At 38.4% G+C, this 12973-nt stretch overlaps 1 protein-coding gene across 1 annotated transcript; it reads right to left on the bottom strand.

The window, feature by feature from the left end:
* Nucleotides 1–133: 133 nt before the first annotated feature.
* Nucleotides 134–12171, bottom strand: ticrr (TopBP1-interacting, checkpoint, and replication regulator). The gene is made up of 14 exons (XM_015060528.1): nucleotides 10681–12171; nucleotides 9186–9423; nucleotides 8198–8430; nucleotides 6938–7172; nucleotides 5750–5888; nucleotides 4721–4839; nucleotides 4354–4542; nucleotides 4119–4264; nucleotides 3274–3374; nucleotides 3085–3175; nucleotides 2920–3002; nucleotides 1895–2119; nucleotides 1639–1726; nucleotides 134–250 (listed from the first exon to the last, which is right to left on the bottom strand). The coding sequence occupies exons 1-14, from the start codon at nucleotides 11356–11358 to the stop codon at nucleotides 134–136; spliced, it is 2682 nt and encodes an 893-aa protein (XP_014916014.1). The 5' UTR covers nucleotides 11359–12171.
* Nucleotides 12172–12973: the final 802 nt, after the last annotated feature.

The following is a 12973-nucleotide window of genomic DNA, read 5'->3' as shown; positions in this document are numbered from 1 at the left end:
ATACTGCCGCTGATGCAAACCACAAAGACAATGACAACAGGAAGTAGTTGGTGGTCAGGTTTTTTTGTGACAAAACGATGAGTCGCGGGATGTTCTTCATATTATAAAGTGAGAAACAACCTTTTTGCGTCCTCTAGTCTGATCCCGACAGCGCTACTTTAATTTTTCTACACATACCTTGTGTTTGTTGTTTCTGAGGTTGCTGTACTTCTGCAGGCTTCTTCACTGCAGGGGAGATCTTCATTTTGGACTAAGGTGAAAAAAAAATACATTTGAATTAAGTGCTTGGATTAGTCATCGAGAATTAATATGTCAATTACCTCTTCGTTCTTTCATTTGTTTTCAACCAGTTTTTAACTTGCATGGGTGTGAAGTGTTCCTCACTTCCTATTACTTGCATGTTTCTCACACTTGTTTTTCAGAAAATCAAACCAATTTAAATATTAAATATTTCAACTAGATTGGATTACTGTAACGCACTTTATCTGGGAGTCAGTCAGTCGCTGCTCCCACGTCTGCAGCTGGTTCAGATGCTGCTGCAGGACTTTTGACAGGAACTCGAAAGAGGGAACATGTGACCCCTGTCCTGGCCTCACTTCACTGGCTGCCTGTATATTTTAGGATTCATTTTAAAATTCTTATGTTTATTTTAAATCACTACATAATCTTGGCCCGGCTTACCTCTCTGAGCTTCTTCACCCCTATATACCTCATCGGTTTCTCAGGTCTGCCGATCAGCTGCTCTTGGAGGTACTGAGATCCAGAAGGAAGCTCAGAGGGGACAGGGCTTTCTCTGTCATGGGTCCTAAGTTATGGAACGACTTGCCTTTGCAGGTCAGAGAGGCCCCTTCACTGTCCACTATTAAAGCTCGTCTTAAAACCCATCTATTTTATTTGGCTTTCAACTCCAGCGGGATCTAGTTTTAAATTGTATGCTTTTGTTTTTAAACTGTAAGTTGTTTTTTTTTATTTTTTTTATTGTTATGTTGTGTTTTGATGTACAGCACTTTGTATCAGCTGTGGTTGTTTTAAAGTGCTTTATAAATAAAGTTGGTATGGTATTAGAGACAACACAAGTAAACAGAGAATGCAGTTATTGAATGAAGCCGTTTCAGAAAACTTGCTAAGCCCGGTGGTCCAGCTGCCCACCATGTCTGAGTTCAAAAGTTGACAGGAAAATTGAAAATATGACCTGTGTTGTTGGAAGACATCATATTTACAACACCTAAACAACAACTAAAAAGTCTCAAGAAAAGACAAACACAGAAAAATGCTATTAAAATAATATCAATTGTTTCATCCTAATTAAAGTGTCCACATTTTTTTGATCCGTGACTCGTCACTTTAGTTGCTGAAGTTGTTACCGTTTCACCAAACACATTTTTTAACCTGTTTTTGCCATCACTGTTACTGGAATATATATATGTATATATATTTTAAAAACCTATAACAATAAACAAACAATGCTCAGCCTGGTGGGGGAGCAAGTAAAGCCTGGTGGCCCACCAGGCTGATCATACACTGTGGGAAACATCCTGTGTTTATTACTAAGGGGGAAAAAATCCAAATCCACATGGCTCTGTGTGAAAAGTGAAATATAAAAAAAATTAATTAATTCATAAAAAAAAAGGAACTTACTGCTCTTGTGGTCTTCTTGGGCAGCTGTATTTGACGAAGACTCTGTGTGGACTCAGTCATGCTGCGATGTCGAGTCAACATTCCACTCCTGCACAGAAAACAAATTAAAGACTTATAAAACATATATTGAACCCTGAAGGTTTACTATGTTTTTTCTTTAAATAAAAAAAATAAAAACAACAGCAACGCTGTTAATTTTACAACACTCCTTTCATTATTTCTCCAATTTCTTGGAGCATTTTTTTGCAAAACCCGCCTCCTCTTGTTGGCCGAACGGTTCCGCAGGTCGTGCAAGCCGTCATTAGAGACGAGGCTCTGTGCCGAGACGGCAGGCGAGGAGGCAGAGGGGGAGATGCTGTCCTTGGCAACAGAGTCGTCGCTGAAGAAGTCAGCAGGCAGAACGGCCACCAGGGCGTCAGGGAGCTGAGTGCCGAGGCTGTTGTAGACGTCTGCAAGCACTTTCGGAACAGCAGTCAGGAAGCTGTCGGGATGGAGAAACAACACTTTTGTTTTTAGTTCTTGGGAAGCATTTAAATATGGCGCTTCTTCTCCTTTAGGACTGTTGGAAACTAAAGGAAAAAAAACAAAAACAAAAAGAGGTTCATGTACTAAATTTAAATAACAGGGTTTGGTGAAGTTTACCTCAAACTGTGTACTCAAAAATTTTAATTCAAACCCAAATGTACAAATTTATACATGAAACAAAAAAGTTTTATGACAAACCAAGTGATGTGTTTCAAGCATTTATTTCTGTTCATGATTATAGAAAAAGTGTGAGCGAAAGTGTCAGGAGTGTCAGTGTCTGGAATAAACTTGACAGTCAGATAAAACAATCTAAATCTCTTTCTGCATTTGAAAAAGTTTTGAAAATTATGATGACGCAATATGGTGCCGAGTAAGTTGATGTCTTTTGAGCGAAACAGCTAATTTTATTTTTATGTGAATAGCTGGCAGAAGTAAGTTTGCACTTCTTTTTGTTCATTTTCTCATGATTTGTTTTAGTTGTTACTTAAACTATTCATATTTATTATATAGTGAATGAAATAAAAAAAAATAAAATGAAATGGAGAAAAGTCATGAACTACCCAAAGAACTACGGTAGCCCAGAAAGGACAACAAAATGAAGGAAACAGTCAAAAGCCACAATGGAAACTATGTTAAAACAGAAGTTAAGCTAACAAGTCTACCATAACTTCTGTTGCCCTTTTTTTTTTCTTGCATTTTCTTGACCCTTTTGGGGCACCATAAAGAATGCCCATCTCTGTAGAGGTGCACACATACCCTGGGAGGACTTCGTCCTGAAGAAACCTTGCTAGGCACACCGGGTCTTTGGTTAACGAGATTATTCTGAGCATTTCCGCCGCCTGACAAAAGACAAAAAATATTAAAACTAGAGAAAAACACAAGACAGCTGCGTTCTGTCGACAGGAATGTTGACCCTTTTACCTCCTCCACCATCCGGTCTGCGTCTGAGTGGGATTGTTTGGAAGCAAAACGTCTGCACAGCTCCAGCCGCAGCATCACTTGCAGTTGGCACCTAGATCGGTTTGATTAGTTAGAGTTAAACGATCCAGATACAGCACGAGAACAGAGAGACGAGGAGGAATCGGTTCATCAAGTGAATCCATCACTCACTCTCTGACTTTGCTCTCGGCTTCGTCAGCGCTGGGGTACAGCTGGCGGATCGATTTGCCGGTCTTCATGAGATGCTGTTCCACAAGCAGAGACGCCTTTTCCTACAGATGAGACGATGTGGCTATAGAATGAACTTAAAATTCATTGACATAACATAACATGACAGGAAAAGTTCTCCAAAGTGACTTTTATTTCAATCAACGAGGAGAATCAGAGCCAGGCTACGAGAATTTCTCTTTAATTACGAGAATATAGTTATGAGATTAGAAGAACTGATGCAACTTTACCAGAAAAATGACTTAAAATGATGAGTAAAAAGTTGTTTTAATGAGGAAAAACAGCCTTGACAGAGGAGTTATCTGGATCTGACATGAGTAGGTCAGTCCATTTAGAAGTAGATACAATCATTTCAATGTTCTGCGACTGATGATAATTTGAGGATGATGTGCAAAAAGGCCATATTTTTCTATTAAGTATTAAATTATATTAAACTATGACTTCACAAGTTGCTCAATATTCCATTCCTATTTTTCATGTTGCAGTTCTCATAAAATAATGACTTTATTCTGGCAAAATTATGATTTTATTTTTGTAAATAAAAACAAAAACATCTTAGCCTGACCCTCAGTCATAAAGTTGACCAGAATTCCAAACCTAAATAAAAACAAGATGGCCGCCCTGACATTGCTATGAAATATAAAAATCCAATGAGCTTAATAAATTCAGATTTTCCAAAAATGACATCTTCAAAAGCTCGATAAAATTGATTTATCGCCTAGCCCTGGACTGCAACAAAAACAAATCTTTATAAGGTAAAAAAAACAAAAAACAAAACATTGTGTTACCTGCCAGTCTGACTCTGCAGTTAGAAATGTTTTTACGGCGTTGAGAAGCTGCTGAGCGGTGGTCAGGAGAGACGAGTCTCTCTCTGCTACCGTCTTGTTGTAACCGGCCTTCAAGTGCCTCAGCAGCTCTTTCTCACTAGAAAAACCTGAGAGACGGAAAACAAAGCAGCAAAAGTCAATATGAAATGTGTTATTCAAGCACATCGTCAGACTTTTATTTAGAAGTTTAACTTACTGAGCGCGCTCGCTGCTGCCGGTTTGTTCCTGTCACTTAGCCGTCTCTTCCCGGCTCTGTCGGCGCCCGGCGGCTCGGCCTCGCTCTGACTCTTCTGAGCCTTCACGTTTAGCCGCGCCACGTTCAGCATCTGCAGTGAGCGACTCATTGTCTTCATCTTCTGCTTCACCGGCGTACGGTGGGCACCCCCTGCAAGGCCAGGAGCCAAAGAAAAAGGAGGTAAAAAAAAAAAAAAAAGAAAAAAGATCCGTAAAAGGTGAATGTAGGACAACAATCGCCTTTAAAAATGGTTTTCGATTTTAAAGTAGCTGAATTTTGAGTAGCAGGTGGAAAGAATTATGACATATATAAAAAGGAGCTTGCGTACGTTTCTTCCCCTTTTTGCTGACTGACTCCTGGTACAGTTCAGACAGACCGCTGACCAGATTCTGCTGAGCCTCAAAAAGATCCTCAGCTGATCCCTCTTCAGGTACCACATGGAGCAATCTGCAAACAATCATTTCAGAAAACGTTTGTTTCTTCTTTCTTCATGTCAATGTCATCATGTTCCAAACCTGGAAGCAGATCTAGATGAAGTGCAACATCAGCTGCGTTTCCGTTACAAATGTGCACAAAACTTTGTCGGCATTTCACTAATGTCGAAAAAAACAAAACAAAACACAATTTTGCAATAGCAGTGTTTCCGTTAAATAAGAAACACAATTAAAATCACACGTAACTAAGTTTGTTTGTGTGATAGGTCATTAAAAAACATCATCCTCCAACTACTTCCTGTTGTCTTCGTCTTCGTGGTTTGGACCAGTGGCAACATCTGGCTGCTGGTCATGTGACCTGTGTACTGCAGTTTTGCAAAATACACTAATTTCGATACAGTAAAAAAAAATAAAAAAATCAGCTCAATTTATTTTTGAAGAGTCAAATTGCACATTAATATGGTGATTGGGGAGGCAGCTAGTGATTGTAATGCCTTCGAGGCAGATTCAGATCATGTGTTATCAAATCGGTCAAGATTTCTTGTTAAAGGAAACATGTAAAGCAGGGTTATTTATAAAATGCTGTGTAAAAATATTTTGTTAATGACAGAAATTTTTTTATTTTTTTATCATTACAAAAAAATTAAAGCTGTTAAAGTCTGTTTTTATGTCTCCTTATTAAATAAATATGCAGAGGGAAAGTCAGAAATTATGCAAAGTCTTGTCACTTTGCACAATTTCTGGTGCAAAGTGTGAGTAGATTTACTCTGTGATATGATTGAGTTTTCATTTTAGGCAGATGATCCATCGCCACTGCCAGATAAGCAACTGAAAAAAAATAAAGCCTACAACGACAGCAGCAGCCTTCAAAAAACAGAACAAAACAAAATAAACAAACAAATGAATAAGAATTCCTTTTGTACCTTATTGACTCCATTAAATTGGCGCCGACTCCTGACTGATCCGACTGTGGGAACCAGGCCTCTAAGGTGTGTGTCATTGGTGACCTGTGGCTCAGCTCCTGTGCAGCCCACTCAGGTGCAGGAGGGTCCCGGACCTCATCTTTACAAGAAACGAAAGCAAATTTACGTACAGCGTTTAAACTGAGCTCAGCATTAAAAACATGTTGCTACACTATTCAGGGATGGATTCTCAGACAACACACAACACGTACCAACATCTGCAGTTAGCTGAATTGAGCAAAAACTATAAACACTTTCATAACTACAAATCAAACTAGGACTTTTTAAAAAGAATATCTGACAATTTTCCAAGCTCAGAAAAAAAGTGCTAACTGGTGTCATCCAGAAAACCATTTGTTACTCATATAGATTCATTACACAGAGTGAAATATTTTAAGCCTTTATTTCTTGTCATTTTGACCATTACGACTTACAGATTATGAAAACGGATAATTCAGTGTCTCAAAGTTTTAATATTTTTAAAAGGTTAGAGTATTCATAGAAAGTTGAGTGGAAGGAAAACGTGCACACGCACAATGATTCGCAACTGAGGCTTGACGCACACATGAACCCTGCAGATGTGCTACGAATGTTACAGAAACTGTCAGTGGAGTCTGACTTGGGACTGAGTGTTGTCTGAGTATTTGTTTTATGTTGTAAATTTGTCCTCAATGTACAGTCTCTTATTCTTATTTTCCTATATTTTTTATTTTATTATGCACAGTCCCGATTACGTAAACTTTGCCCACCGTGAGACAATAAAGAATATTTCTCTACTATTCTGATATTTTGATTATTTTTTAAATTAACCAAATAATAATTGGATAGCAAAAGGTGCTGAATAGGAGATTTATTTATAGAATTTGAACTGGGTGAATCTAGCACTGCGACTTGAGGAGTTCTGGTAGAACATATTTATAGACAAAGGTTGTTTTCTTATTTTAATCTTAGATGCAAAATGTAGATTTTTTTTTTTTTTTTACAGTTTTAGTTTAGTCACTGCTCTGAGTGTGTTGTTCTTTAAGTAAATGGCCTTTTGTGAGTCTGTATGCTCCAGTTAATGATTAATCAATTACTAAATTAGTTGATTATTTGAATAATCGATTAATCCGATTAATTGTTTCAGGTTCAGTCTGCTTTAATTCCTACCGTCAGTCCTGTCGCCATCCTGGTTCATTATGTCATAGACCACGCCCAGAACGCTGTTCACCACTTCCGGCAGGTCAGCGGAGGTTTCCGCGGCGGAGGGGGCGGAGATGTTCGTCTTCAGCAGCTGGTCGTGCTGAAGGACGATCGGCTGGAAAACGGTGAGCAGAGCTGTGGACTGGGACAGCGGGGAGAAGACGGCGGGACACGACAGCCCACTGTGGCCGACTTCAGCGAGCTGTGGAGACAATTAAAGCAGGGAATGAAAAGATCAGAGTCACCAAGCGAAAAGCCATTTTGCTTAAACATCAGACGTCGTGCTGCGTTAAACGCTCCCATTCCGTTTGTTTAACTCCACGCAGCTCGACTTTTAAGACAGATCAGATTTTTTATTTTTTTTTAAGAGCTACATTAAAAGGAGAAGGTGTGTCCTTGCTTTGAGCTAGCGCTAGAACTAACTTGGAGGAGAAAAAAAAAAAAAAAAACTGTAACGTAAGGCACAAAAAAAAAAAAAAAAAAATAAAAAAAATGAAATGTTTAGACTGGATTTTAAAAAGCTTGTTTAACTTTCATTGCTGCATTTTGTAGTTGTGTTTCAGGTCACTGTAGCGACTTCCACCTTACAGGGCTGAAACAATTAATTGTATTAATCGTGATTAACTGATTATTAAAACAATCACCAGTTATTGTAGTAATGAATTAATAATTAACTGGAGCATACAGACTCAAAAAAAAAAAGGACCAGTTGGTGAAAAGAAATACAATTTCAGCGCAGTAATTAAACCAAAAGTGCAAAAAATATTTACATTTTTGCATTAAAGATAAAAAACACCTTTGTCCAGTAAATATATTTTAGCCAAAACTAATTTTAGCTTCACTCAATTCAGATTCACTATAGGAATGTCACTGTATTGCAATTTATGTAATTAAATATTTATTTTCTTATATTTTAAAAATTGCTTATTTGCATCTTTTAATGTATTTTTAATATTTTGTCAGAGAGGATTAAGAAGTTAAATTAAAAATCTGTAGAATGTGCAATCCCCCGGTTTGTCAGCAGATTAATTGATTACTAAAATAATCAATAACTGCAGCCATACACTGCTTACTGATGAGGTGTGCATCATCTTTGTGTTTTAGGGGAAAAGAAAGCTTCACATGAGAATTTGTGTCTTTGCTTGGTATTTGCAGAATCTCATCCGTGTCACATCTCCATAAAAACTCCCATGTGGTATAAATGTCAGCTTCTCTCTGGTCTCTCACCATTTGAAGTGAAAGAGCGGACAGCTGTGTGAAGAGAGGCAGGAAGGCAGCCACTTCCTGGTAGCTGCTGCTGAGGAGCTGAAGCAGCCACGACTCGGTGGGAGTTCGAGTCAGGCACGAAGCATCCCAGCCCTGCAGCGCCCCCTTCAGGTGCACCTCTACGGACTCCTGCAGAAGACGCTGGCCTCGGCACATCGGCTCCACCGCCACACGGCAGCTGTGAGAATCGTCTCCTAGATTAGTAAAGAATAAAAATAAATAAATAAAATAAAATAAAATAAAAAAAAACGAGGGAAATAAACCGGCAAGTTTATTTATGGATATATACAAACATTATGTTTAGGTGTTTTACAACACGTTTGGTCATCTTAATGGTAACGTTTGTGTTCCGTGGGGAGCATACTTGTAATGTTTTGGAGAAGCAACACAAAAGATTGTTTCAGTTTATATTTGGGACGATTAATAACTTATATGGCTTAAAAAAATAAAATCTCTAAATTCTTTAGGGGGGGTATATCTATTTTCCCTCCCTTACTTATTTCCCTTAAAAAGAAATTACAAATTAAATAAACTACTTTTAAAAATTGGCTTTTACTTCAGTCATGACTTTTGTGAATTGACCTGAATTCAAGGTCCAAATGAATAGAAGCTGTAAAAACACTCGTGGAACAAGATGGTAGTTTGTTTGTGTGTGTGTGTAGGTGTGTGTGTGTGTGTGTGTAGGTGTGTGTGTGTGTACTTGTTGTGTGTGTGTGTGTGTGTGTGTGTGTGTGTTGACATCTCTCTGAACTCCGGGAGTACAAGGAATGCTTTGGTGGAAAAAAAAAAAAAATCCAGACTTTAATCATTAAATTCGATTTATCTCTCAGACCTACTTACAGGTAAAGTGAACTTTTTTTAAAAAAACATTATCTGGATAAATGACTGAAGTTACAATAATTATCAATGTTTTGGAACATTCTGGAAAACATTCTGCGTTTCCACGAACCGTAGTCCCATCGTAGGACGGCGTCTGCGGCAGGAAAAGCCAGGCGGTACAGCCTCTCTGACGACAGCAGGAAGCCCACGCTGGAGCTGAACAGGGAGGATTCCCTCCTGTGTCTCGGGTCAGAGATGTGATTGGAGCAGAGGTTCAACAGAGCCACCAGGGGAATCACTCTGCCGCCCGCTTGGGCCAGAACCGCAGACAGCTTGTCGGAGCCGAAGCCGTCCTTGCAGCTCTTGATCTGAAACAAGACGGAAGGTTCCACAGGAGATGAGCGGAGAGGGACGGTTCGAAATTATCGCTGAAAACACGAGTTCAAAAACATCCATCTGTGCGTCTATAGAATGCGTTTCACTTTGGTGATGACGTTTCTTTTCAATAATATTCTAAATTATTTGGTGGGTCTGTACGGGCCTGTCACAGTAAACAATAAATCAATTAATTGCATGATACACTAAGACAAACTTGTTATTTTTCATTTTGTTGATTTACCGTTTTTCTCGTTTCTCTTTCTAACAGAACTAGTCTTAAGTCTGGTGCTTTGGTCTCAACTATTCCTTTTTTGAAACATAATTTTGTCTACAGAGACTTCAGAATTCATTTTATTTTTTATTTTTTTCTGTTGTTTTGTTTATACGTTTTGGATTTTTAAAACGTCTTCCAGTTCCAATGTTTAAATCAGGGGTGTCCAAAGTCGGTCCTCGAGGGCCGGCATCCTGCATGTTTTAGTTTTCTCCTTGGTTTAACACACCTGCATCAAATGATGGCTCATTAGAAGGCCTAAGCAGAACATTGGCCTGCTGATGAGGTTGTTACTACCACTAGGGAAAGAACTAAAACATGCAGGAAGCCGGCCCTCGAGGACCGACTTTGGACACCCCTGGTTTTAATGATCATAAAATGTAAAGTTTATCGATCTTTGAGAAAGTGTCCTTGCATTATTGTTTCATAATTACTATTATATCACTTGTAAATTGTCTCAAAACAACAATATTATGATTTATTGCAGCAAGTTCTGGGACAATTTATTGTTGGGCAAAATTTCTTCTTATCCTGACAGACCTAGGTCTGTATGGTTGGTTTGTTTGTATTTTTCCCCTTGAAGAACTAAGTGCAAACAGAATTTGATGGGAGCTAGTTGATTGCAACAAAAAGACAATTCTAGTTCCTCTGCTACTTTCGAATGCAATATTAATATGGAAATAATTGCAGTTTTATTATGAGAACTATAACTTTTGATGGTGTGTGAATTCAGAGAAAACCTACCACAAATTTAAACTTCAGCATCTAAATCTTGATTTAAGATTTTTCTCAAGTTAATGTGCCTGATGACGGTATGTGAATTTTTGGTTAACTTAAAAAAATCTTTAATCGACTTAATTAAAAACAAAACAACAACTTTGAATTAACAGTATTAAAAATATTTTTGATCACTTAATGAAAAAGAAAAAAAAAAAGGTCGACTTTTCAGTAGTGACCCCTCAGTCTCTGAACTTACCTCAACATGTGGACGAGTGTCAATCCAGTGCAGAACAACTTGTTGCTGGGCAACCATGTCGTTAAGACTCTTCGGCAGGATATATTCGGTCACATCTGCTGGCAGGTCGCCGTCTTTTACAGACAGGTAGTCCAAGAGATGAGCCCTCGAACGGGGACACCGTGAGACCACAAACACCATATTCTTCCCGCTGCTTGAAGAGTCGCTTTCTTGAGACACACCGGCCTTTCCTGTAACACGACTTGACTTCCTGGGTCTGAGTGAAAGTTTAGTCGGAGAAGTGATGTCCGGTCTGTCCCACTGGAAGTCCAGCAGAGTTTCCCTAAGAGCGTTTTGAACTGAAACCGATTTGCTGGACTGTTGCTTCTGTTGGGAAGGACACACTTTATCCTTCACATCGAATCTCGCTTCAAGCTCTTGCTCAAAGTCCTCGAATGTTTTGTGTCGCAGCTCCTTGAAGTCGGATCCTCTCGATATGACGGTGGCACTGCGACCAGCTTTTGCCTGGAAAAACGTATAACCCCAGCGCACTTTCTCAAATCCATATTTGTAGCCGAAATGCAACAGGATATTCAATACTCCCCGTTTCACGAAATTGTTTCGAACCTCCAGTGGATGGTCTGACGCGTGATCTTCATAATCAACATCGATAACAAACACTAGGTTGTGCAGAGCCATGCTGTTAAATGTAATGTCAATAAATGGGAAAACGGCATGAAAAACTTGGTACGTTTTGGTCAAATGTTGACCAAGAATGCCGTGACAGGGTTAGCAGTTCAAATACACCGCTCTTTCATTTCATGTAATAACTTTACCTTAGTTTTAAGTGGGTCGGTTTGGTTAACTTCATGTTTCCACAGTAACAGCTATCTGCTAGCAAACAACAACGTTACAATACAGCTGTACAAACTTCAGTCAGATGTGACGCTTTACCAATGTTCTGACGGCTCTCTTTGAAATAACCCAACGCCTGCGCTATAAAGCAGACACCCCGGCACGTAAAAAATATACTTTCCAGACAGCTTAGAGAGTCAACACGACGTTACTCGCATACCTAAACTACATAATCGCCATTTTCCTCATAGGTGTCCTTAACCGTTCGCGCGCCTTCAATATTTGTTCCGCCTCCAAAATCTAATTGGTTGGTTACTCATGACACCAGTTTGATTGGTCAAAAGTAAACTCATGCGTGCGTCACGAGTCCGGTATGCACACAATTCATTGGTTGGGTTTCTTGTCAACTAAACAAGGACGTCTGACGTAAGAATACATAAGAGATTGATAGCAAGAGGTTGCATTTAGCTTCTTTCTTTCTTTCTTTCTTTCTTTCTTTCTTTCTAAACAAAATTGTTGTTAAAACCTTAAAAATAATTTCGAAAAGCAACACAATGTTTTTCTTTTTCTTTTAAAATCACTATTATTTCTGAACAAAGGGGAGGTCATCTTGGCAATAATTCAAACCTTTTAGAAGAAATATTTCCAGTTAAAATATTTCCATGTCTTACTTTTTAGTCACTGCGATATGTATTGAAACCAGGTAAGAATTTTACAAAGTTAATGTGCACTACTTGTCAGAAGTTTTCAATATAAGTATTTGATCATTTGGGTCATAATTATTTTGGACTTTTTTTTAAAATACACAGCTTTAAAAAAAATTAATGTAAAAAGTTCTCGAATTATCACCCTTCTGACAGACAATCTGAACAGGAGAGGAGTTGGATTTGTTGTCTTTATATTACTAAAAACTTTTAATCTTTTGGCACTGCTTGATTGGCTGAAAGGTTTGACTTAATTATTCATTTAGATAAAAGTTAAATATTAACCTTGGAAAATTTAACAGAAAGGCCAAGCAAAGCCAGTGCTCTCCCTAAACCCGACCTCCAAATCCAACATGGCTTCCAAAAAACAGACACATGTAAACATTTTAACCTATCATAAAGATGGTTTCAATAGGTTACCACAAATATTCAAATAATGTTGAATATTTAACATATTCAACCATTTTGGTTCCAGGAAATATGAAGCATGGAATTGAGATTTTAAATTTTTTTTTATATATTATTATTACTTTTTATCCTTGTCTGAAAAGTAAAAGTCATATTAAACACGCTTAGGGTTGAAATAGCCTTCCTTCACCAGTTATTTACAAGAGAACTTGGCATTCTCTCTCTGTTTGCACTGCATTGCCTAAAAAGGGGAAAAATGTCCCAACTCATTCAGGGCAGTGATGTTGAGGTCTGGGGATTTCCATGGGCTTTTAGAGACCTTTCAGGAAGATGGGTATTATAGTTTA

Source organism: Poecilia latipinna, unplaced genomic scaffold (genome assembly GCF_001443285.1).
Source record: "Poecilia latipinna isolate Pla-1442-1.1 unplaced genomic scaffold, P_latipinna-1.0 Scaffold1723, whole genome shotgun sequence".
NCBI classification, from domain to species: Eukaryota; Metazoa; Chordata; class Actinopteri; order Cyprinodontiformes; family Poeciliidae; genus Poecilia; species Poecilia latipinna.
This window is presented reverse-complemented; position numbering and strand designations above follow the sequence as displayed.